Source organism: Trichechus manatus, unplaced genomic scaffold (assembly GCF_000243295.1).
Source record: "Trichechus manatus latirostris isolate Lorelei unplaced genomic scaffold, TriManLat1.0 scaffold00155, whole genome shotgun sequence".
NCBI lineage: Eukaryota > Metazoa > Chordata > Mammalia > Sirenia > Trichechidae > Trichechus > Trichechus manatus.
The window spans coordinates 1259380-1285885 of record NW_004444091.1 but is presented as its reverse complement, the minus strand read 5'-3'; the positions used below and the strand labels follow the sequence as shown (position 1 = coordinate 1285885).

At 38.0% G+C, this 26506-nt stretch overlaps 1 protein-coding gene across 7 annotated transcripts in view; it reads left to right on the top strand.

Moving 5' to 3' along the window:
- Positions 1-26506, top strand: part of WAPL (WAPL cohesin release factor) — a 94857-nt gene that overhangs the window by 30206 nt on the left and 38145 nt on the right. For 6 of the 7 annotated variants that reach the window (XR_002825590.1, XM_023740414.1, XM_023740412.1 and 3 more), the window contains exons 3-4: positions 34-1077; positions 4246-4364. Coding sequence is in view for 6 of the 7 variants with exons in the window: in XM_023740414.1 (XP_023596182.1) it covers positions 34-1077; positions 4246-4364 (1163 nt within the window). In the remaining variant the exon portion in view is untranslated. The remainder of the gene's footprint in view (positions 1-33; positions 1078-4245; positions 4365-26506) is intronic. The other variant, XM_023740415.1, reaches the window with a different exon arrangement.

Genomic DNA, 26506 nt, shown 5'->3' with positions numbered 1-26506 from the left:
ATCCTTTGACTTAAGTATTTTTCATTTTTGTAGGTAAAGTGGAAAATTTTAGTGAAGAGCATGAAAAGAATATTCACCATATTTATAAAAATGCTGAAGACAGTAGTAAGAAACCCAGTGCAGAAACTACAGTGACTTCTGGATACAAACCTGATGAAGTCAAGGAAACAAATGATGCTTGGAACTCCCAGGTTGGGAAAAGGTCAGAATCCCCATCAGAAACATCTCAGATTAAGGGATCTGTAAGAACTGGTTTGTATGAATGGGATAATGATTTCGAAGATAACAGGTCAGAAGATTGTATATTAAGTTTGGATAGTGATCCTCTTTTGGAGATGAAGGATGAGGATTTTAAAAAGAGGTTGGAAAATCTAAATGAAGCCATTGAGGAAGACATTGTGCAAAGTGTTCTTAGGCCAAGTAACTGTAGGACGTACTGTAGGGCCAATAAAGCAAAATCTTCACAAGGAGCATCAAATTTTGATAAGCTAATGGATGGCACTAGTCAGGCCTTAGCCAAAGCAAACAGTGAATCAAGTAAAGATGGCCTGAATCAGGCAAAGAAAGGTGGTGTAAGCTGTGGGACCAGTTTTAGAGGGACTGTTGGACGGACTAGAGATTACACTGTTCTACATCCGTCTTGCTTGTCAGTTTGTAATGTCACCATACAGGATACTATGGAACGAAGCATGGATGAATTCACTGCATCAACTCCTGCAGATTTGGGAGAAGCTGGCCGTCTAAGAAAAAAGGCAGATATTGCAACTTCTAAGACCACTACTAGATTTCGACCTAGTAATACTAAATCCAAAAAGGATGTTAAACTTGAGTTTTTTGGTTTTGAAGATCATGATGAGACAGGAGGTGATGAAGGAGGTTCTGGAAGTTCCAATTACAAAATTAAATATTTTGGCTTTGATGATCTCAGTGAAAGTGAAGATGATGAAGATGATGACTGTCAAGTGGAAAGAAAGAAAAGCAAAAAAAGAACTAAAACAGCTCCATCACCCTCCTTTCAACCTCCCCCAGAAAGCAGTGATAATTCCCAGGACAGTCAGTCTAATACCAATAATGCAGGTAAGTTTTTATTTTTTTAATTATAGTAAACAGGTGTGTTTTTTCAGGCTTAAATCAACAGCTACCTAGTTGCCACCTAGAAACTCAATTTTAGCCTGTTATATTTAATTTTAATAGAAGTACCTGTTTAGAACTAAAGGTACGACCTTTTAAATGTTAGTGATTAGATCTCGAGTTGTAAGAAACCAATTTGAAGATTGAGGAGTCTTCTCATATTTCTTTTTTAATTCTTTAACACTTGAGAATGTTAAAGTGTGCAAATATGGCTTCAGGGATACCAAACATCTTGATCGTTCAACTTTTGAAATCCAAATGCAATGGAGACATAAGAATAGGTTTTGGACATTGAGAACTAGTTCTTAAAAGGTTATGAAAGTGAGAAACACTGTTAGTCCTCATTATTTGCAGATTCCATGTTCTGCCTATTTGCTAAAAATACAGTACTTTCATGGTCATTCATAGGCATGGGCAGAGTCGCAAAAAATTCCCAGCTGAGGTGGAACCAGCTGGTTTGATATTCATTCATTCAGCGTTTGCTAGGACTTTATAGGATGTAGCTACAACAAGTAACAAAATCAACTGTAATAGAAAATTATTAAAAATTCTTTATGGTTGGCTCAAAACTACTCAACTAATAAACATTTTAGAAATTTTCAAATCCTCTTAAATTGATCGAGTAAAATTGAAAAGTGCTAGTTAAGTATTCGTTCACTCTAAACAGTGAAAATTTAGTTTGACTCTTAAGATGGTAGAACCAGAAATGACTAGAGGCCCTCAAAAGAGTTCATAGTCTCCACTGTGAGAGACAAACAGAAGAAATAGGTTAGCTATGCTATAATTATTATCTGACTAGGGCTTTATGAAGTGGATTGACTGTTGAATGAAAAAGAATATGGGGAAGCCTCCGTTCATCTGTATCAGTTGTTAAATATAACTTGTCCTGTTAATGTTGAAGAAAAGGTGTCATTACGGTGATTAGAATTACAATAATCTTAAATGTAGATTCTCGGTAGAGTATAAGTCATACTTGAGTCTGCCTCCTGTCTTGCTTTATTTGCTCTAAAAATACTTTTGCTAGATTAAAATTAATATTACCTTCAAAACTAGAATTGTATAAAAGTAGTGACAAGGGAAAGAGCCCTGGTGGTGTAATGGTTAAGCACTCCGCTGCTAATCGAAAGGTTGGTGGTTCGAACCAACCAGCAGTTCTGCAGGAGAAAACACCAGGCGTTCTGCTCCCTTGAAGATTATAGCCTAGGAAACTCTATGGGGCAGTTCTACTCTGGTCTGTAGGATCGCTGTGAGTCGGAATCAACTTGATGACACACAAGTCCTTAGGGCACACCCCCCCCTCCCCCCCCCCGAAAAAAAAAAAAAAAATTAAGGATATTGTCAGAATTCATCCAATGTCTCCTTGAATCCCTTCTGGAGAACTGAAGCCTGCAGCAGCCTTGCTGGTCACCTAAGACCTGGCTGGCCAGAACAGCTTTATAGTTGCTTTCTTGAGGATGATGAGTGACACTATACCATACTTGGTTCCTGTCCTGCTGCAGTTTACTTAATAGCACTTGTGCTAACCTTGAAATAAGTTATCCTGATCTGCCATTGAAAATCTGTGGCTGAAATTTACATCTTGGGGTAATGTAACTTTTTAAACTTTAAAATATGAAATCATTATTGTTAGTTGCTGTCCAGTTGATTCCGACTCATGGTGACCCCATGTGTGCAGAGTAGCACTGCTTATGGGGTTTTCAAGCCTGTGACCTTTTGGAAACAGATCGTCAGGCCTGTCTTCCGAGAGACCTCCAGGTGGGTTTGAACTGCCAACTCTTCGGATAGTAAATGCGTGCTTAACCATTCGTGCCACCTAGGGAGCCCATGAAATTGTTGTTGGGTGCCATCGAGTCTATTTTCGACTTATAGCGACTTCAGGTGACATAGTGGAATTGTCCAGTAGGATTTTCCTAGGCTGTAATCTTTACAGGAGCAGAACACCAGGTCTTTCTCCTACGGAGCCACTGGGTGGGTTCAAACTCATGAAATCATTAGGCTCCCTTTAGAAAACTTGAAGTTGTTACCAAATAACGTCTAAAAATTAGAGACCATGTGTTGTAATACTCAAGTTGGAGTTTGGGTCTTCATATAATGTACGAAACATTTTTTAAAAATAATTTGTATTGTTGTTGAGAATATACACAGCAAAAATGTACACCAATCCAAGTTTCTACATGTACAATTCAGTGACATTGATTACATTCTTTGAGTTGTGCAACCATTTTCATCCTCCTTTTCTGCGTTGTTCCTCTTCCGTTGACATGAGCTCATTGCCCCCTAAGGTAGAACATCATCCTTAACAGGTACATTTTCCTGGTTTAGAGATAAGCGTAGAGGTATGCAAAAGGTTAGTCTGTTTTCTGGAGACTGAAGCCAACGTAAGAACCCAGGAAACCTGAAGACCTATCTTTTGCCTTCACCTCAAGATCTACTTTTTCTCTGTTATAGTATGTGCAAAACATTTTTAAGGGTTGGGATAGGGAAGAGTCGTTCAGTTTTACTTTTTTCTTTAGGTTAGAAAATAAATGTAACCATGAGGAAAGTAATCTGAATTTTTGGTTAGTTTTGTGTGAAGACCCACAAATTACTGCTCTACATTGTACTAAGTCTAACATACTTTGCCAAGGAAAGCTATCCTATTTTTTGATCTTTAAATGTCCTCTTATTGAACTTCTGTGTAGATTTGTAAGCAGGCATTCTTTGAAAGCTTAAATTCAGCAAACTTAAATTCTAGAAAAATGTTAAAGGTGGATACTACCTGATATTTTCTATCAGTGTATGCATGTGTGTGTTTAAACTAGTGTTAGTGTCTACAGATAGCCCATAAATTCTGTGAGCTCTGAAGAACAGAAATTAATAGGAAGGTTTTGATTTTTCCATTTACACAAAATCTACATACACAGCAACCAGGTTTATGATTTCATTTAGAGGAGACAAGCAGGGGGTGAGAATGGGAGATTAGACTTAATGTCATTAGGAGTATTTTGTCAACTGTGTGTGGTGCTTTTATCCCTTTAGTCTTTTCTCCCCACAGTACACAAAGAAATCTTCTCAGGTTGTCTGGTAGATAATTAGAAATGTTAGAATGCTAGCTAATTTTGATTACCATTTCAGAAAACTTGGATTTTACAGAGGACTTGACTGGTGTGCCTGAAAGTGTGAAGAAGCCCACAAATAAACAAGGAGATAAATCAAAGGAAAATACCAGAAAGATTTTTAGCGGCCCCAAACGGGTAAGTAAAGTGCTACCAGTGATTTTATTATTGGAGGCCCAACTCCTAACTAATTCTTTATTTGAAGGTTACTAACAAATATCATGGCAATTAAATGTCTTTCAAAGGATGTACTGAAGTCATTTTAATATGTTCCAGCATAGGTATTGAGATTAATTTGCTTGAGTTTACCTTTTTGTAAAAAATTAATACCTCTACTTAAATTGCTTATTATAATGTTAGTTTTGTTATTGAAAATTGGAGTTAAAGGTTGGCGACATGTTTTATTCTTGTAGATTGAATTACTTTTAAGCAACTAAAGAATGAATTTGTCCAGTTTTGTGGCCTTAATTTTTTTTATTCTTCTTTTACCTCTGTAAAGAGTCTACTGGGAATCTTTTCAAAGTAATTGTGCTAGACTTTTGCACGCCCAGATGCCTCTCTCTTCCACCCCAAGTCTTGCTTAATGCTGACAGAGCTACCTTGTCCTTGTTCTGGGGCAAGGTAATGTGGTGTAATGACTTTAGTCATTGGTGCTTAGCTGAGGTTTCTGGTTTATATAAAACTGTATGGCATGTGTTGATTTCCAGAGCAGCTGTTCTCAAATTTTTTGGTCTCAGAATCACTTTACACTCTTAAAAAAAATTGTTGAGGCGCTCAAAGTGCTTTTGTTTAAATAGATTATTTCTGTTTATCACATTACAAAGTAAAACACATTTTAAAGATAATTTATCAGTAATTCTTAACAAATCCATCATTATTAATAAAACATGAAAACCTATAAGACAAAAAAATTAGAAGAATAGCATTGTTTTATATATTTTGCAAGTCTCTTTAGTGCCTGGCTTGATAAAAGCTAGATTCTCATAACTTCTGCATTCAGTGTTTCATTATTTTTTTTTGGCTGAAATATATGAAGAAAATTCAGTCTCATACAGATATATACTATAGCTGTGTTTTAAATTAGTCTTTTCAGGTAATTTAATTGTGGATATTCTTCTCTGATACTGCACCAAAACTTCTTAAAGATTAATTGCAAATTGGAATCTAAAACCATACCAGTGAACCTGTTGCATTACTGTTGCATTAAAATCTGTTGGTCTCTTTTACACATACGAATGAATCTTTTTACCATGCATGCTTTGTAACATCATACATTTGGTTGTTTAGAAAATAATGGTTCATGAATTACGCAAATCTTTCAAATGGTGACACATTTCATTATAGAGTATCAACAAAATCATATTAATATTACCAACAAACTCATCACAGAAGCCTTTAAATATCGGTGATAAATACAAGTTCTCCAGAATTTCAGTTTTTGCTTGCAAGCTCACATTTTTCCATTGGCAACAGATATTTCAAGGGGAACAGGCTCACTTTGTTCATTTCGTTTTCAAGAAAATGCCTACGAAGCGTGCAAATCTAAGTATAATTTGTCAGTCTCTCAAGTAGGAATGGTATGTGTTCCAGAAAAAAGTGGCTGGTTCAGCTCACAATTCAAACAAAGCTAGTGTTTTTTTCTATTTATTTTTAACTGCAAGTGTGCGGCTGTGAAGAATATGACTGCTTGTACAGTTTGGAGCCCCTACTTTGATTCATGCATTAAGTTTCATCCACCATTGCTTTTGCATCATCTGTATGAATGTCAGCATAGTGAAAAAAGGCAAATAACATCTTATTATGAAAAAGATTTCAGCTTTGTAGACGCCCTGAAAGAGTTTTTTGGATCCTGAGATATCCACTGGCCACACTTCGGAGAACTGCTGATTCATAGCATTCTAATTTATTCTTTCCCTTCCCATCTTTTTTACTATGATTCAAATATACAGAAAATGTGAAAGAGCAGTACAATGAATACTCATATCCCTCCACCTAGATTGACAGTTAACATTCTGCCAATAATTGCACACGTTTGGGGTCTCTCTCTCTGTATGTATATACATACATCTGTATTTGCTGTCTTGTTTTGTAGATTGCATGCATTTCATAAGAAAAAGGATAATCTCATACCTGTGTAGTTACATGATTATAATACATAATTAATAGTAATTCTTTGATACAATCTAATGTCCAGTCCATATTCAGTTTTCCCAGTTCTCCCCAGAATGTTTTTGTAGAACTGTTTTTTCCCAAACCGTAGATGTTGAACCTGAATCTAATCAAGCTTAGGAGCTTGGGTGGTACAAGTAATATGTTTAAAAGTTTCTTGAAATTTTTATCTTACGTGGTTATATTATTATTATTATTTAGTTGTTATATCTTTTTAGTGCTAAACAGTCCTCATCTTTTTTGAAATTTCCTATGGCGCTGATTTTTTTTTTTAAGAGTCTAGGATATTGGTCTTGTAGAATGTTCCACCTTCAGAATTTTTCTGGTTGTTTCCTCTTGGCTTCATTTAACTTGCTGCTCCACTGTGTTAAAGTAGTATGGTGTCACAGGTCACTGGAAGTTAGGATTAGAAGCTTGGTTGTTGATTGTTGTTGTTTTGCCTCCAGATTGATTTTGACTCATGGTGACCCAGAGTAGTAGAACTGCTCCACAGGGTTTGCTTGCCTGTAATCTTTATGGAAGCAGTTGGTCAGGCCTTTGTTACATGGAGCTGCTGGGTGGGTTAGAACCTTCAACCTTTAGGTTAGCAGTTGTGTGCAAACTGCTGTGCCACGCAAGCTCCTTAGAACTTGATTAGATTCAGGTTAAACAGCTTTTGGCAAGATTACTTCAGAGATGATATTGCGTACTTCATGTTGCTTCACAGCAGGAGCTGTGTAACATCTTGTTATTCCACACTTAACATTGTTCAATCATTTAGTTAAGGTTGTGGTCACCAGCTCTCTGCAAAACAAAGGTACATTTTTTCTCTTTATAATTTTTTTAGATTATATTTTATCGCGATTTCAGTGAATATTTGCATAGCAGTTTAGGTTCCCATTCAACGATTTTTTCACAAGTTGTTCAGTGACATTGGTTACATTCTTCACAATGCATGAACATACTCATTTCCCTTCTGGTTGTTCCATTTCCATTAATCTAGTTCCCCTGTCGCCTTTCATTCTCATTTTTGTCTTAAAGTAATTGACTGTTTGGCCTCATATATGTGATTTTTAAAAGGAGCACAGTACTTGTGGGTGATATTCATTATTTTTTGAGCCAATTTGTTAATAGCTACAAGGTGACCTCGGGTTAGGGCAGTAATCTGGGGAATCCTCCAGTCTCAACCAGTCCAGTAGGTCTGCTTTTTTTTTTTTTAGAATTTAAAGTGCTGTTCTACATTTTTCACCCATTCTATCAGGGTCCATCTGTTGTAGCCCGGATTAGAAGAGTTGGTAGTAGTAGTCAGGTACCATCTAGTTCTTCTGGTCTCAGGGTGGATGAGGCTGTGGTTTGTGTACAGTATTTGTCCTGTAGGCTAGTTTCTGCCCTGAGTCTTTGGGTTTCTGTCTTTCTCTTTTGCTTCAGATGAGTAGAGGCCAATAGTCTATCTTAGATGGCCGCTCGCAAGCTTTTGAGAACCCAGGCACTATGCAACGAACTAGGAGGTAGAACAGAAGTGCTGAACATGTTATTAGGTCAGTTAACTGGGATGTCCCATGAAACCATGACCCTAAACCTCCAAACAAAGTAACTTAATTCCCTGGGGTGTTTAGTTGTACATAAGTAGCCTTAGCCACTATTTTTTTTTTTTTTTTGGCCATTGTTGTAAATCTGTCATACGGCTTTTGCCAGTTTAACTTTTTACAGGTGTACAACTTTTTGACAGCAATTACAATATCTGCTGTGTAACCCTACCCTTAATCAAGGCCATTTTTCCATCCCCACAAACTGAATCTCAGTACCCCATAATTGTTTCCCACTTCCCCTTCCCTCCTGCCGCTGGTAACCACTAATAAACTTTGGTCTCTATAATGTTTGCCTTTTCTTTTTATATAAGTGAGATCATACAATATGTGTTTTTTTGTGATTGACTTATTTCACTCAGCATAATGCCTTCAAGCTCCATCTATATTATAGCATTTATCAAGACTTATTTCTTCTACTGGCTGAATAGTAGTCTGTTGTATGTATGTGCCACATTTTGTTTATGCATTCATCTGTTGATGAGCATTTAGGTTGTTGTCCACCTTTTGGCTATTGTGAATAATGCTGCAAATGAACATTGGCATACAAGTCTCTTGAGTCTCTTGCTTTCCAGTCTTTTGGGTGTATACCTAGGAGTAGAGTTGCTGGGTCATATGGTAGTTCTGTTTTTAGTTTTTTGAGGCACCACCATAGTGTTTTCCAGAATGGCTGTACCATTTTGCATTCGCACCGGCAATGGATAAGGGTTCCAGTTTCCTCACATCCTCACCAGCATTTGTTTTCAGTTTTTTTTTTTTTATCTTAGCCATCCTAGTGGGAGTGAAATGGAATCTCATTGTAATTTTAAAACATAGTATAAACTGCCAAAAAAAACCCACTGCCATCAAGTCGATTCTGACTTATAGCGACCTGTTGGACAGAGTAGAACTGCCCCATGGGGTTTCCAAGGCTGTAAATCTTTATAGAAGCGGATTGCCACATCTTTCTTCCATGGAGCGGCTGGTGAGTTCCAACCGCTGACCTTCTCATTAGCAGTTGAGTCCTTTTACCACTGTGCCACGAGGGCTCCTCAAAAACATAGTACACAGCTACATTAATCAAAATAGCCTGGGACTGGTATACAGTAGACACATAGACAAGAGGAATAGAATTGAGAGTCCAGAAATAAACCCCGTGCATCTATAGTCAGCTGATTTTTGACAAGGCTGCTGAGTCCATTTAATGGAGAAAGTAGAATCTCTTCAATAAATGGTGTTGAGAAAATTGGAATTCCACATGAAGAAAAATGAAACAGGATCCATGCCTCACACTGTACACAAAAACAAAAAGTGGATTAAGGCCTTAAACGTGCAAACTAAAACCATAACATTCTTAGATGAAAATACAAGGGCAGCGCTGTTGAGCCTAGCTTTCAACAATGGATTATCTAATAACAAAAGTACGAGCAGCAAGTAAGAAAATAAATGGGACCTCATAAAAATTAAAGACTTTTTGTTCATGCACGCACACACACACACACACACACACAAAAACCAGTCTTGCTGGTCTGACACAGACTGGAGAAATCCCAAGAGTATGGCCTCCGGACACCCTTTGAACTCAGTATTGAAGTCACTCCAGAGGTTCATCCTTCAGCTAAAGATTTAACAGGTCTTTTTTAAAAAAAAAAAAACCAACCCATTGCCATCGAGTCAATTCTGACTTACAGTGACCCTATAGGACAGAGGAGAACTGCTCCATGGGTTTTCCAAGGTGCAGCTGGTGGATTTGAACCGCTGAACTTTTTGGTTAACAGCTGTCGCTCGACGTAGCTTTTAACCACTACACCACCAGGGAAGGGACAGGAAAACTGGACAAATGGAAACAGAACCTGGGATGGAGCAGGGGAGAGTGTTAACACATCACAGGGTTGGCAACCAGTGTCACAAAACAATTTGTGTATTAGCTGTGCTTAATGAGAAACTAATTTGCTCTGTAAACTTTCACCTAAAGCACAATTTAAAAATTTTTTTAAAAAAGCTTGCGAGCAGCCATCTAAGATACACCCATTGGTCCCATCTTGTCCCGAGCAGAGGACAAAGAAGAAAACCAAAGACACAAGGAAAATATTAGCCCATGGGACTACAAGGACCACATGAACCAGAGACTCCACTAGCCTGAGATCAGAAGAACTAGATGGTGCCTGGCCTCTACCACAGACCGTTTTGACAAAACAGGGACCACGACAGAGAGTCCCAGACAGAATGGGATAAAAATGTAGAACAGAATTCTAATTCTCACACACACACAAAAGACCAGACTTACCGATCTGACAGAATGGAGGAACCCCCCAAGACTATGGCTCCTGGACATTCTACTAACTCAGAACTGAAACCATTCTAGAAGCCGACTTTTCAGATGAAGATTAGACAGGCCTATAAAATAGTAACACATGTGAGGGACATGCTTCTAAATTCAGTCAAATATATGAGACCAAATGGGCAGCTCCTGTCCAAAAGAAAGATGAGAAGGTGGGAGGGGACAGGAACTAGATGAATGGACACAGGAAACCCGGGGTGGAAAAGGGAAGTGTGCTGTTGCATTGTGGAGATTGCAACCAATGTCACAGTGTGTATCAATTTTTGAATGAGAAATTAACTTGAGCTGTAAACTTTAACCTAAAACACAAAAAGTTTTTTAAAAATTGAAAGTTTAAAACATTTCACTGTAACTTACTTCCCAGAATACTGTGGTTTAGAACAAGAAAAATGTGACCATAAGCTAATCAAGAGCCTAACTTTGACAGAAACTTGACTTAACCAAAGTGTGTTTGTGTGTGTTATCTCTTTGCTAGACTTTGTTTTCTTGGAACTCCGATGACTTCATGCTAATGATGACAACAAATTAATAATAAGATTTATAATATTGGGAGTTTCTTCAGGATGGTGACCATAATTTTTTTTTTACCTTTAAATTTCCAGTGCTTGAGAAAGTTTATAAATGTTAATTTATGCAAACTTGGAGTATCTTTCACCAAAATATTTTTGTTTAGTAATACATCTATGTATTTTAATATTTGAAAGTTGGTAACCTATCAAATTTAGAAATTTTTCAGCCAATATTTATTTTTTCTTTCTCCCTCTCCTCCCCTGGGGACTCCAGTTACACCTATCCTACTTCAATCAGTTCAGCAAAGTCAGGTTTATTGACTTACTGCAATAAAGAATTCTGCATGGGGCATCTCACCAAAGAAAAGTTCTTACAGAATTTTGGAGGAACCAGGGATTTTTGATGAAATTTAAATGAAACATTTAATAGGCTCAGAGCAAAGCAGGGCTGTGTGTAAAGGGTCACATCAGTTCTGGGTTGTGAGGTGGACCTAAAGGAAGTTAAGATAAAAATTTTTAATCAAAAAACTGTGTCCGGAATTCCTTATTTGAAGCTCTGCACTTGGTTTGTAAATTAAGGCTGTATCTTTATCAAAGTGACTTAGATCCTCCAAACTAGAGTGGGATGTTTCTTTCTTAGTGATACAATTTTAAATAGCAGGATTTCTGATAGTTTATGATTTTAGACAACAGAGTTTCTAGGTGAGCAAGAAAGCAGTAGCTGCTCAAAAAAAAAAAAAAAAGACGTTCTTGTGATACAGCGAGAGCATGTCCTTGGGAGCAGTATGTTTCCTGTTAACTTCGCAGGTGGCTTTATCTGTTATCCCAGGGCAGAGTTTTACAGTTCTAGTTAATTTTTACTTTATCATATATTTATTGGGCCACATGAAGTTGTTGCCCCAGAGAACACTCATGTTCTGTCCATTTTTTCAGTCTTTTTTTTTTTTTTTCCCTGTGTGTCATTTTAGATAGTTTTATTGCGATATTTTCAAGTTCTACAGCGTCTAAACTGCTTGTTATTCCATTCGGTATAATTTTTATTGAGAAGTTCAGTTTGGTTCTATTATACTTGTATCTTTCATATCTCCATAGCATACTCAGTCTTTTCTCTGCCTTCTTGAACGAGTGGAGTATAGTTATAACTTTAAATGTTCTTGTCTACTGATTCTATCATTGTGTTGTTTCTGGGTCTGTTTCTATTGATTAATTTTTCTCTTCATTATGAGTCATATTTCCTGCCTGGTGATTTTTTTTATTGGCTGCCAAATGTTTTGAATTTTATTTTGTTGGGTGCTGGGTATTTTTCTGTAACTCTTGGATTATTCTGAAATGTAATTAATTTATTTGGAAATAAAGTTTGATCCTTGCAGGGCTTTTCATTTTATGTGGGAGAGCAGCCTAGAGCTCATTTCTGAATATTTTACCTGATTCCCCTTAAATTACGAAGTTTTGCACTCTAGCTATTGGGAATATGAACTTTTTTCAGTGTGTTCTGTGTGAGTTTTTCAGGAGAAAGACATGGCAGTCTGCTTCTGTAAAGATTTACAGCCTTAGAAACCCTATAGGGCAGTACTGCTCTATCTGTAGGGTTACTATGAGTCAGAATTAACTTGAAGGTAATGGATTGTTGTGTGAGCGCCGAGTATAGTTTTCTGTGCTCCTTTCAGAAGGTCCTTTCCCTGGCCTCTGGTAGTTTCCTCAGACATTTGCTGATCAGTTCCCAGCTGCATACTTGAGGGGACCTCTGTAGATCTTCAGAGTTCTTTGTGCAGTCTTCTCTTGGTAGTCTGCCCTATGAAGTCTAGCTGCTTTGGCCTCTCTGGACTCCCAGTTCTGTCTCCTCAGCTAAGACTGCTTCTGGACTCCACCTGGAGTCTCCCTCCTTGTGCCACTGCCTGAAAACTCTGGCAATTGTAGGGCTTACTTGTTTCCTTTTCTTAGGAGCACTGTCCTATGCTGCCTGATTCCCAGTGTCTGAAAACCATTTCATAGACTTTGTCTGGTTTTTAGTTTCAGGTGGAAAGATAAATCTGGTTTTTGTTTTCCATCTTGGCCAGAATGGAAGCCCTAAGTAATTCATATATGTCTTGTTACGATAATCACGTGTTCGTGCCCTTGCACTCTAGAAAATAAATTGTCTTCATGAGGATTTAAGAATATGATTACTTACAGAACTAAAGATACATCCATTTTGCCTTTTCTTTCAGTTCTCTCTTCTTTCTTGCCTTACTTTTGACTTGATTTGATCTAGAATTCCATAATATTGTCGATATACAATATTACCTATATTTTTATTGTTTAGTTATTTATATGCTACCCTGTAGAACTCTGGGCTTCTTAGAAGCAAAGGCAGAAAAAGTTGTCAGTAGCCCCTTTACTTTTTAGGAAGGACCGTTAAAAATGGAAAAATTTCACTAACTTGGGCCAAGTATGGCTTAACCTTTTTCTGTGCCTCACCAAAGAGATATTGCTATTAAATGCTGAAAATTAATACCCGTTGCCATAAAGTGGATTCTGACTCATAGTGACCCTACAGGACAGAGTGGAACTGCCCCGTAGGGTTTCCAAGGAGCACCTGATGGATTCGAACTGCCAGCCTTTTGGTTAGCAGCCGAACTCTTAACCACTGTGCCACCAGGGTTTCCATGAGAATTAATAGATTATTTAATTAACAATATTTAATTTCACAATGTAAGTGAAGGACATCCTTGTCCCTTCCTATTTTGAAGGATTGCCTGTATTAAGGTTATATTCATTTTTTTAAAATTATTCTTTGATTTCTTTTATTCTTGTCTGCATTTGATACAGTTACTTAATACAACTATATTAAAATATCAAGTGGTATATTTCCTAATGAGTTGCACATTTACATTACAGTTGTCAACTTCAGTAAATTTTACATTGATGCAGTATTTTTTACCTAAGCTGTTGTTCTGTTCCAATTTTCTCAGTTTACACAGTAATATTTTTTAATAGCGTTTTCTCTCCACCAGTATAGGACTCGTTCTGGGGCAAGGTATTACGTTTAGTTGTCGTATCTCTTTTAGTCTCCTCTAACTTGGAACATTTCCACACCGTTTTTTTGTCTCTTATGACATTGGCAGTCACCTAATACTCTTTTTTAAAAAAAGAAACAACCTCATTTTGTTTTAGTGAACGTTTTCCTGTTACTGGATTCAGAGGATGCATTCTAGGCCAGAATACTGCATAGGTGATAATATGTCCTTTTCAGGATACCACATCTGGGAGATGTTAATTATGATCACCCTCATCACCCGGTCAAGTGGTGTCCATTTTTCTTTTCAACTTTTTTTTTGAATTGTACTTTAGCTGAAGGTTTACAGAACAGTTTCTCACTAAACAGTAGTACGCGTATTGTTTTACGACATTTATGTTAACAACCCCACGACATTTTTGCACTGTGTAATCACTATTTTATTTTCCCTGGCAACCAAAAAAGCAGCTTTTAAGGAGGTACTTTTAAGACTATTGAGATACCCTGTTCTTCATCAGCGTATCCCTTTAGATATAGTATATATAATAATGATTCTTGTCTGATTCACTGTTTACTGTTTTCTTTGCAAAACAGTAGTTTTCCATTCACACGCACTCCACATTCACCAGTTGGCCCTCAACATTGTACTCTAAGCACAAGCCTCCCTTCTCCCTGTTTATCTTTCATCTGTATGAACCATGAAATCCTGTCTGCCCCCCTCCCACAGTGGTTTATAATTCGTTACTGCACTTGATTATTTTTATGCTGAATTTGTCTCTGGTTTAGCTAGTGGGAGCCTCTTCAAGCTGGCTATTTTGTGTCCTTGTGATATGTCCCATCATCATATGAGCAATTTCCTTACTCTGTGACATAACACAATGTTTTCCAGGTACGTCTTGTACCTACTCAGTCCCAGCCCATTTGAGTCCTGGTTCTCTTTAGTGGGAATGATATTAAAGACCAAGATCTGGGCCCTAGGTGTGCTCATTGCTTCTTGACCCTTTTTGTGTACAGAGATAGGAGGATGCATGTCTAATCTATTCACATACATACACATACACATGCACTTATGCGTATAAATTCATGCATATGCACGTATCTACTTTAGAAATCATGAGTTTACACTGACATCTCCCAGTTCCAGCCCATCCCCACAGGGTTCTTTCTTGCTTCTTCTGTCTTTTCCACATTAAGAACCCTGGCTCCCAGCAACATCAGTACATTTACTTAAACCTATAATACAGTTAAGCACTTGGCTGCTAACCAAGAGTTTGGCAGCTTAAATCCACCTAGTAGCTCCATGGGAGAAAGACCTGGTGATCTGTTCTTGAGATGGTCTCTGAATTCAGGAGGAATATATTCAGGGTCATAGTTTGGCTCTCGTGGACTTGTTCTCATTTTCTTCAGTTTCATCAAAAGAAGATGGAAGGAGTACACAGAGTTACTATACCAAATAGAATTGGTCGACGTTCAGCCATTTCAGGAGGTAACATATGATTAGGAACCGGTAGTACTGAAGGAAGAAGTCCAAGCGGCGCTGAAGACATTGGTGAAAAACAAGGCTCCGGGAATTGACAGAATATCAATTGAGATGTTTCAGCGAATGGATGCAGCGCTGGAAGTGCTCACTTGTCTATGCCAAGAAATTTGGAAGGCATCTGCCAGGCCCACTGACTGGAAGAGATCCGTATTTACGCCTATTCCAAAGAAAGGTGATCCAGCTGAACACAGAAATTATCGAACAATATCATTAATATCACATGCAGGCAAAATTTTGCTGAAGATCATTCAAAAATGGCTGCAGCAGTGTATTGACAGGAAACTGCCAGACATTCAGCTGTATTTACAAGAGGACTTGGAACCAGGGATATCATTGCTTATGTCAGATGGATCCTGGCTGAAAGCAGAGAATACCAGAAAGATGTTTACCTGCATTTTATTGACATGCAAAGGCATTCGATTGTGTGGATCATAACAAATTATGGATAACATTGTGGAGAATGGGAATTCCAGAACACTTAATTGTGCTCCTGGGGAATCTGTACAAGGATCAAAAGGCAGTCGTTCAAACAGAAAAAGGGGATACTGCATGGTTTAAAGTCAGGAAAGGTGTGCATCAGGGTTGTATCTTTTCACCATACCTATTCAATCTGTATGCTGAACAAATAATTTGAGAAGCTGGACTGTATGAAGACAAACGGGGCATCAGGATTAGAGGGAGACTCATTAACCTGCATTTTGCAGATGATACAACCTTGCTTGCTGAAAGTGAAGAGGACTTGAAGAACTTACTACTGAAGATCAAAGACCACAGCCTTCAGTATAGATTGCACCTGAGCATAAAGAAAACAAATTCTCACAACTGGACCAATAAGCGGCAGCATGTCAGAGAAAAGATTTAGGTTGTCAAGGGTTTCGTTTTACTTGGATCCACAATCAACACCTATGGAAGCAGCAGTCAGGAAATCAAAACACACATTGCATTGGGCAAATCTGCTGCAAAAGACCTCTTTTAAAGTGTTGGAAAGGGAAGATGTCACCCTGAGGACTAAGGTGCACCTGACCCAAGCCATGGTGTTTTCATTTGCCTCATATGCATGGGAAAGCTGGACAATGAATAAGGAAGACTGAAGAAGAATTGATGTCTTTGAATTGTGGTGCAGGCGAAGAATATTGAATATACAATGGACTGCCAAAAGAACGAACAAATCTGTCTTGGAAGAAGTACAGCCAGAATGGTCCTTAAAAGCAAGGATGGTGAGACTATGTCTCACATACTTTGGACATGTTATCAGGTATCTTAGGCTGGGTCCTGTAGAGAATCAAAATCAGTAAAGTGTATGAATATATATATATAGAGAGATTTATATCAATGAAACAGCTCACGCCATTGTAGAGGCTAGAATGTCCCAAGTCTGGATCAGGGTAGAGGCATGTCCCAACTCACGCAGCTGCAGAAGCTGGCGAACCCAAGGTTGGCAGGTTGGAGAGCAGGGCTCCCACTCACAGGCTGTGAAGGTTGACGAATTCCAAGGTCAGCAGACAGGACTGCAAAGTTTCTCCTGATTCACGTAGCTGCAGGGGCTGGTGAACCCAAGATCAGCAGGTCGGGGAACAGGACTGTTGCTTGCAGGCTGTGAAGATGGATGAATTCCAAGATTGACAGCTAAGCCAATAGCACAAGTCCCAAGAACCGGAGGTGAGACGACAAAAGGCAGCTGCTGGGTTTGGAACAAGCCAAAAAACTTTGGCAAGGCGAGCGGGAAGCCAGCAGAGGGCAGAGAGATGAAGGCTGAGGGGGCAGTTAGCTGCCACAGGCCCGGCCCCCCACCAGTACCACTCAGCAGATTCCATCATGGGAGTGCTCGCATATCAAATTTCAACAGAAAAGAAATGATCACATTATACAACTGCCAAAACACTGAGAATCATGGCCTACCCAAGATGACATACAGTCTTAACCATCACATCAGGAGAGATCAGTCCCTGGAGAAGGACATCATGCTTGGTAAAGTGGAGGGTCAGCGAAAAAGAGGAGGATCCTCAATGAGATGGGTTTGACACAGTGGCTGCAACAGTGGGCTCAAGCATAGCAGTAATTGTGAGGATGGCACAGGACCGGGCAGTGTTTTGTTCTGTTGTGCAAAGGACTCAAAGGCACCTGACAATAACAACAGAGAGCAAGCAGACAGGCAGAAGTAAAAATATCAGTTAAAAAGTGAATTTGGGGATGAAGACTACAGCCCTCATACTTGGCTTGAGCTGTAAGGAGTGGGGGAGGGCCATTCAGTTTTTTTGTTTTGTCTTTTTTAGTTTTGTTGTTGTTGAGAGTATACACAGCAAAACATACACCAATTCAACAGTTTCTGCATTTACTACTTAGTGATACTGACTACATTCTCGAGTTGTGCAGCCATTCTCACCCTCCCTCTTCTGAGTTATTCCTCCCCCATTAACATAAATTCATTGCCCCGTAAGGTTCCTGTCGAATCTTTCAAGTTGCTGTTGTTGATTTGATCTCATATAGGTAGAGCCCTAGTGGTGCAGTGGTTAAGAGCTACAGCTGCTAACCAAAAGGCCGGCAGTTCTAATCCACCAGCTGCTCCTTGGAAACCCCATGGGGCAGTTCTGCTATGTCCTGTAGGGTTGCTATGAGTTGGAATTGACTCGAGGGCAATGGATTTAGTGTAAGGTTACTAGCTGATCTTTCAAGTTGCTATTGTCAGTTTGATCCCATATAGATAGTTCTTAAAAGAGAGCATAATACTCAAGGCGGAGCTTTTTTACTAGTTAAGCTAAACTGTTGTTTGGTTTTAAGAAGACTTCAGGGAATGTTTTTAGTTTAAGGTTTAAAGATGATCTCATGTCAGTAGTTTCAGGAGTTCATACAACCTTCATGGCTCCGGAAAGTCTGGAGTCCATGAGAATTTTATATTCTGTTCTACATTTTCCCCTTTTTGATCAGGATTCCTCTATAGAATCTTTGATCAAAATGATCAGTAATGGTAGCCGAACACCATCCCGTTCTTCTGGTCTCAGGGCAAAGGAGGCAGTTGTTCATGGAGGCAGTTAGCCACACATTGCATATCCTCCTATTCCTGACTCTCCTTCCTCTGTTGCTCTAGGCTAACAGAGACCAAATACTGTACCTTGGATGGCTGCCTGCAAGTGTTTAAGACCCCAGGCCCTATGCAGTGAACTGGGAGGTAGAACACAAATAACTAAGTATGTTATTAGGCCAGTTAAGTGGGATGTCCCGTGAAACCATGACCCTAAACCTCCAAACCATGAAACCAAATCCCATGAGGTGTTTGGTTGTACATAAGCAGCCTCAGCAGCTACTCTTTCTTTTGTCATTGTTGTAGCTATGTCTATCACACAACTTTTTCCATTTCAACTTTTTACAGGTGTTAAAACTTATTGACAGCAATTACAATAATTGACTGTGCCACCCTATCCTTAATCAATGCAATTTTTCTATCACCCCTTTCCCCCTCCCTCTCGTCCTGGTAATCACTAATAAACTTTGTTCTCTCCACATTTGCCGTTTCTTGTCTTTTTATGTAAGTGAGGTCATACAATATTTGTCCTTTTGTGATTGGCTTATTTCACTCAGCATAATGTCTTTGAGCTCCATCCATACTGTAGCATGTGATCAAGACTGCATTTCTCCTGCTGGCTGAGTAGTAGTCCATTGTGTATCTGTACCACATTTTGTTTATCCATTCATCTGTTGATAGACATTTAGGTTGTTTCCACCTATTGGTTATTGTGAATAGTGCCGCAGTGAACATTGGTGTACAAGTCTCTTGAGTCTCTGCTTCCAAGTCTTTTGGGTATATACCTAAGAGTGGAATTGCTGGGTCATATGGTAGTTGTATTTTTAGTGTTTTGAGCACCATCACATTGTTTTCCACAATGGCTGTACCATTTTTTATTCCCACCAGCAATGGATAAGGGTTCCAATTTCCACCACATCCTTGCCAACCTGTATTATTTTCAGTTTGTTTTTTTAGTTTTAGCCATCCTAGTGGGAGTGAAATATTATCTCATTGTGGTTTTGATCTGCATCTGTCTTATGGCTAACGACACGGAGCATCTTTTTATGTGTCTGGTGGCCATTTGAATGTCCTCTTTGGTGAAATGTCTATTCTGTCCTTTGCCCATTTTTTGATTAGATTATTTATCTTTTTGTTCTTAAGTCGTTGAAGTTTTGTATATGTTTTGGTTACTAGATTTTTGTTGGATATATGGTTTCTGAAGATATTCTCCCAGTTGGTAGCTTTTTTCACTTTTTTGCTAATTTATTTTGATGAAAAAAATTTTTTAATGTTTATGAGATCTCACTTATTTTGTCTTTTGTTGTTTCTTATTGTGTTAGATAATCCATTGTTAAAAGTTAAGCGTGACATCATTGCCCCTGCTTTTTCTTCTAAGAATTTTATTGTTTTAGTTTGCACATTTAGGTCTTTAATCCGTTTCAAATTTGTTTTTGTGTATGATGTGAGACATGGATCCTGTTTCATTTTTCTTCGTGTGGAAATCCAATATTCCCAGCACCATTTATTGACAAGATTCTTCTTTCCCCATTGCATGGACTTAACACTCCTGTCAAAAATCAGTTGACTGTAAATGTATGGGGTTTATTTCTGGACTCTCAATCCTGTTCCTCTTGTCTGTGCGTCTGTTGTTATACCAGTACCAGGCTGTTTTGATTACAGTAGCTGTATTTTTAAAAAAAAAAAAAAAAGACAAAAAAACAAACCATACCCGTTGCCATTGAGTCGATTCCAACTCATAGTGACCCTACAGGACAGAGTAGAACTGCCCGATAGGATTTCCAGGGAACAGCTGGTGGATTTGAACTGCCAACCTTTTGGTTAGCTGCTAATCGCTTAACCACTCTGCCACCTGTATAGTATGTTTTAAATTCAGAAAGTGGAAGTCCTACTTTGTTCTTCTCTTTCAGCATTGCTTTAGCTGTTCGGGGCTTCTTGCCATTCCATATAAAGTTGAAGATTGGTTTTTCTGTTTTTGTACAGATTAGTTTTTAATAGTTTATTTTTCTCTGGAGTCCTTAGGTGGCACAAACAGTTAAGTGCTCAACTACTAGCCGAACGATTGGTGTTTCGAACCCATCCAGAGATGCATTGGAAGACAGGCCTGGCGATCTGCTTCTAAAAGGTTACAGCTTTTGAAGACCCCGTGGAGCAGTATTGTTCTGCACCCATGGAGTTGCCATGAGTCAGAATCGGCTCGATATCAACTAACAACAACTAGTCCTTTACTGTTTTTCTCTGGACTGTTAGGGAGGTGCTGTAGTGTCAGGGACCCAGGCTTCCTCTGTTTTTTTCTATCATCTCTAGAATATTGAAGAATATAGAAGGAACAGGAAGAGGCGGCAGTGAACCATGCCTGGAAGGGCAGGGCCCAGAAGGTGTACCTCACTTGTGCTCACACATCATTGACTGTAGCTTAGTCAAGTGCACAAACCAGCAGCAAGAGGTGTTGGGAAATCTGGGCGAGCGCATGTTCAGCTAAAGATTCTTTCAGCGAAATAAAGGGAAAGATGGATATTCTTTAACCATATGCGTCTCCAAATACTTACTCTTCTGTTTTGTTATTTCTAATTCCATAATCTTCCGGATACAACCAATCCCAGTATATTTATGGTATCTTTAATTGCAGAAAATGCAGCTTATTTTAGCTGATAATTTTCTGCATGGCTTATTCCAATAACTTTTATTTTATAATTGTTGAATGGTAGACTAAGTTGTATTAATTATTACAAAGTGCCAACTATTTGAATGTTATGCTTTGTTACCTGGACGTTTTAGAGTTTATGGCCAGATTCTGCAGTCTCAAGGTGATATTCTATTTTTATAAAATTGTAGGTACCAATTATATTTTAAAACTTATACTTACAAGCATGACTGAGTAGTACTAAGCAGTGTTCTTCATGTAAGAGATGATGATTTTGTCATAAACATAGCAGCTGTCTTTGTTGTTAGACACTGTCAGAGGATACCTGTAGTTTTACCTCAAATAACTTAGTACTCTAAATATTTAACAAATTAATTTTAAATTTATTTGTTTTTTTATAGTTTAGGATAATTTGAGACTATATGATTATGCTTAAAAGAAGATAACCTAATTCCTTTAAAACTTTTTTCCTTATAACTTTCTGCTACCACCACCCATCTTTTACAAAAATCCTAAAAAAAAAAATTAAAAAACATATCCAGATTCAGGGTTATTCTTTTTTTTTCCCCATTTTGAATTGCCATGAAAGTACTATACACAAATACCCTCACATTTATGCAGCAGTCTGCTTTTTCAGAAATCATTTAGTTATACAGCATGCTGATTGAATTACTGGTGAGGATGTCATGATGTTTTCATGTTACCTCTTGTGATATCATTTTGTAATGATGTGAAGTTTTAAGAGTCAGTCATTGTCTCTGTCTCCTCTTCCTGCTTCCCTGTCTAGTGGCTCCCCAGTGCATATGGAATTGACAGACCATTTTGGAATGGGAAAGGGCCTCAGAGACAGTCATTGTTCCCTCTCGCCTCTCTCCCTCTCTCCCTTGCTCTCCCTCTTTCTTTCTCACATCTGTCCTCTATGTGTGTTTATGTGCATATGAGCCCACATTCAGATGTTATTTTTTGTTTTAATATTTAGATAGTAGGATGTATCTTCCATTTATTGACCTTTTCAGACTTTGAAACAGTAGTCAAAGAAACATCCTATTGGATCCACTTTCTGTTTGATACTTAAAAGGTAAAGGTTACAGTCTGTGTCCCAGTTAAAAAAAAATCTTTTCTAGACTACATTCACTATGAATGAATAGTTGAATTTAGTAATTAATACATGAAATTTTAAAACTGTAACTACTGCTCTTAGTGTTTTTGCTTCTAAGTGGAATATTTCACTTTGTTTCACTGTGTGAGCAGTTTTAGTATCTCTTATTGTTAGGAATCCTGTGTGATTTCTCTCTCTCTCTTTCCCTCTCTTTGGTCTCATTGTCAAAAGAATGTTTTTTATTTTTTCCAGAATACTTACTAGCATTAAAATGGTAAAACATCATCAGAAACTTTTAAAAATAATTATGTTACTAAATTGCCTTCTTCAATAGAGTCAATAAAAAGTGCACTGAATGTAAACTTAAAAAATTTCTTTTTACCTGTGGTAAAACATATGTCGTAAGAAATTTGCTTTTTCAGCCAGTCTTTAAGTGTACAGTTCATTAACATTAATCACATTCACTGTGCTGTGCAACCATCACCACTGTCCATTTCCAAAAAATAACATTTTTATCACCCCAGACAGAAGCCCAGTACCCCTTGAGCAGTAACTCCCATTCTCCCACTCCCCATGTCCTGGTAAACACTGATAAACTTTTGTCTCTGTGCTTTTTCTGTTCTAGATATTTCATACAAGTGGAATCATGTAGTATTTGTCCTTTTGAGTCTGGCTTACTCCACTTAGCATAATGTTTTCAAGATTCATCCATATTGTTGCATATATTAGAACTTCATTTCTCTTTATGGCTGAATAGTATTCTGTTATACGTATGTACCATGTTTTGTCTGTCGGTTTGTCTGTTGTTGGGCATTTGCAGTTGTTTCCAGCTTTTGGCTATTGTGAATAGTGCTGTGTTGAACATTGCTATACAAGTCTTTGAGTCTCTAATTTCAAATTTTTGGAGTGTATACCTAGGAGTGGAGTTGCTGGGTCATATGGTAATTCTATGTTTTAATTTTTTGAGGCACCGCAATACTGTTCCACAGTTGCTGCACCATTTTACATTCCCACCAGCAATGGATGAGGATTCCTATTTATCCACATCCTTTCCAGCACTATTTTCCATTTTTCTAATAATAGCCATCCTCGTGAGTATGAAGTTGTATCTCTTTGTGGTTTTGATTTGCATTTCCCTAATACCTGATCGGGTTTAACATCTTTTCCTGTGTTTTTTAGCCATTTGTTTATCTTCTTTGGAGAAATGTCTATTTAAGTGTTTTGCCCATTTTTTGATTGGGTTGTTTGTCTTTTCATTGTAGTTTTTTTTTTTTTTTTTTTTTAATATATGTGTTCTGGATATTAAATCCTTATCAGATTTATGGTTACCAAATATTTTCTCTTATTCTATATTTTTTCATTTTCATGTTCAAGGTTAATGTACACAGGTTCTTAATTTTGAAGTCCATTTTATCTATTTTGTCTTTTGTTGCTCATGCTTTTGGTATCATGTCAAAAACGAGGTCCTGAAGCTTTACACCTGTGTTTTCTTCTAAGACTTCTATGGTTTTAATTCTTATTTTTACATGCTTGATCCATTTTGAGTTAATTTTCATGTATGATGTGAAATACACGTCCATCTTCATTCTTTTGCATGTTGGAGATCCAGTTGTCCCAGCATCATTTATTGAAAAGACTGTTTCCCCATTGAATGGACTTTACACCCTTGTCAAAAATTACTTGACCAAAGATGTAGGGGTTTTGAATGTGACATTTTAACGTAACAGTTACTCTGCATACTGGTATGCAGCAATGGCTTTTGAGATGAGTAGGATGGTATTTTCTCAGTCGGCTTTTTATAACAATAATCCTTGTTAAAAGTGTTTTCGTGTCACTTATCTTGTTTATTACAGTCCCTCTGTTAGGTAGGTATGCCATATATTCCAGTTTTCTTATGAAGATGCTGGACTCAGAGTGGCACATCATCAGATAACAGTTATCATTAGTAGTATGAATGATGAATAATTATGGAGCACATACTGTTTTAGGCACTCTTCTATGTGTTTTACATAATATTCATTTAATCTTCCCAACAACCCTTTGCGGTAAATACTATTATTAACCCAGTTTTAACAGATGAGTAAACTGAGGCACAGAAAAAAGTTGAATAACAAGTGATTAAAAAAACCTGTTGCCATCCAGTCAGTTCCAACTCATGGCAACCCCATGAGCAGAACTTAAAATTTACCTGGATTTTAACACAGATCTTCTGGCTCCTGAGTCTGCTTTTTTAATTGTTACATATCTAGCCACTTACAGCTAGAAGGGAGTAGATGTAAATTTAGAACCTTGACCTGCCCTGTTATTTTGTTACCTGTGGAACTAGATAAACTTTAATTATCCAAAAGATCGTTCATTACTTGAAGTGAATGCTTTTTGAAAAGAGGTACTTGAGCTTTGAAGCAACTATTCTTGTCAAAAGCCTATTACCTTGCTGGGTTATGGCTGTGTTTTGGGTACTAGAGGTTGCTCAATTCAGGGATCTAATAATAGCAGGGATACAGATTATAGCAGATGTTCGAGAAGAACAGTAAGGAATAGAGAGCTAGATTTAAAAATTTATGTTGAGTTCACTCAACAAGTGATTGTGCCTCAAGAGGCTTGATCTGAATAAGTTACATGAGTTTAGCATAAATTATTTTAGATTGCTAATGCATCACCACTTTCGCAAACCTGGTATATAAGAATAGTGGGTTTCAAGAAGATAAAATGCTTAGGAACGAACCTAACCAGAGACGTAGAAGATCTATGCAGGGAAAACTAGAAGACTACTGCAGGAAACTGAGAGAGACCTGCGTAAGTGGAAAAACATACCTTGCTCATGGATAGGTAGACTCAATATAGTGAAAATGTCACTTCTACCCAAAGCGATCTACATATACAATGCAATCCTGATCCACATTCCACTGGCATTTTTTAATGAGCTGGAGAAACAAATCACCAACTTCATATGGAAAGGGAAGAGGCCCCGAATAAATAAAGCATTACTGAAGAAGAAGAGCAAAGTGGGAGGCCTCCCACTATCTGATTTTAGAACCTATTATACTGCCATGGTAGTCAAAACAGCTTGGTATTGGTACAACAACAGATACATAGACCAGTGAAACAGAGTTAAGAATCCAGACATAAATTCATCCACCTATGAGCAGCTGATATTTGACAAAGGCCCAAAGTCCGTTAATTGGGGAAGACAGTCTCTTTAACAAAAGTGCTGGCGTAACTGGATATCCATCTGCAAAAAACGGAAACAAGACCCATACCTCACACTGTGCACAAAACCTAACTCAAAATGGATCAAAGACTTAAATATAAAATAAAAAACGATAAAGATGATGGAAGAAAAAATAGGCACAACACTAGGAGCCCCAATATGTGGCATAAACACAATATGAACCATAAGTAACAATTCACGAGCACCAGAAGAGAGACTAGATAACTGGGAGCTCCTGAAAATCAAACACTTACGCTCATCAAAAGACTTCACCAAAAGAGTAAAAAGACATCGTACAGACTGGGAAAAACTTCTTGGCTATGATAAATACAATCAGCGTCTAATCTCTAAAATCTACAAGATACTGCAAAACCTCAACAACAAAAAGACAACCCAGTTAAAAAAATGGGCAAAGGATATTAACAGGCGCTTCACTAAAGAAGATATTCAGGCGACTAACAGACACGTGAAGAAATGCTCATGATCATTAGCCATTGGAGAAATGCAGATCAAAATTACAATGAGATACCATCTCACCCCAACAAGGTTAGCATTAATCCAAAAAACACCAAATAATAAATGTTGGAGAGGTTGTGGAGAGACTGGAAAACTTATACACTGATGATGGGAATGTAAATGGTACAACCAGTTTGGAAGTCGATTTGGCGCTTCCTTAAGAAGCTAGAACTAGAAGTACTGTACGATCCAGCAGTCCCACTCCTTGGAATATATCCTAGAGAAATAAGAGCCGTCACACGATAGATACATGCACACTCATGTTCATTGCAGCGCTGTTCATAATAGCCAAAAGATGGAAACAACCTAGATGTCCATCAGTGGACGAATGGATAAACAAATTATGGTATATCCACACAATGGAATACTACGCAACGGTAAAGAACAACAATGAAGCTGTGAAACATCTTATAACATGGAGGAATGTGGAGGGCATTATGCAAGACCACTATTATAAGAACTCAATAAAAGGTTTAAACACAGAAGAAAAAACATTTCTTTGATGGTTATGAGGGTAGGGAGGGAGGGTGAGGGTTATTCACTAAGTAGATAGTAGACGAGTTTTATCTTAGGTGAAGGGAAGGACAGCACACACTACAGGAGAAGTCAACGCAACTGGACTAAACCAAAGCTAAGAAGTTTCCTGAATACAATGAAACACTTCGAGGGACATAATAGCAGGGGTGGGGGTCT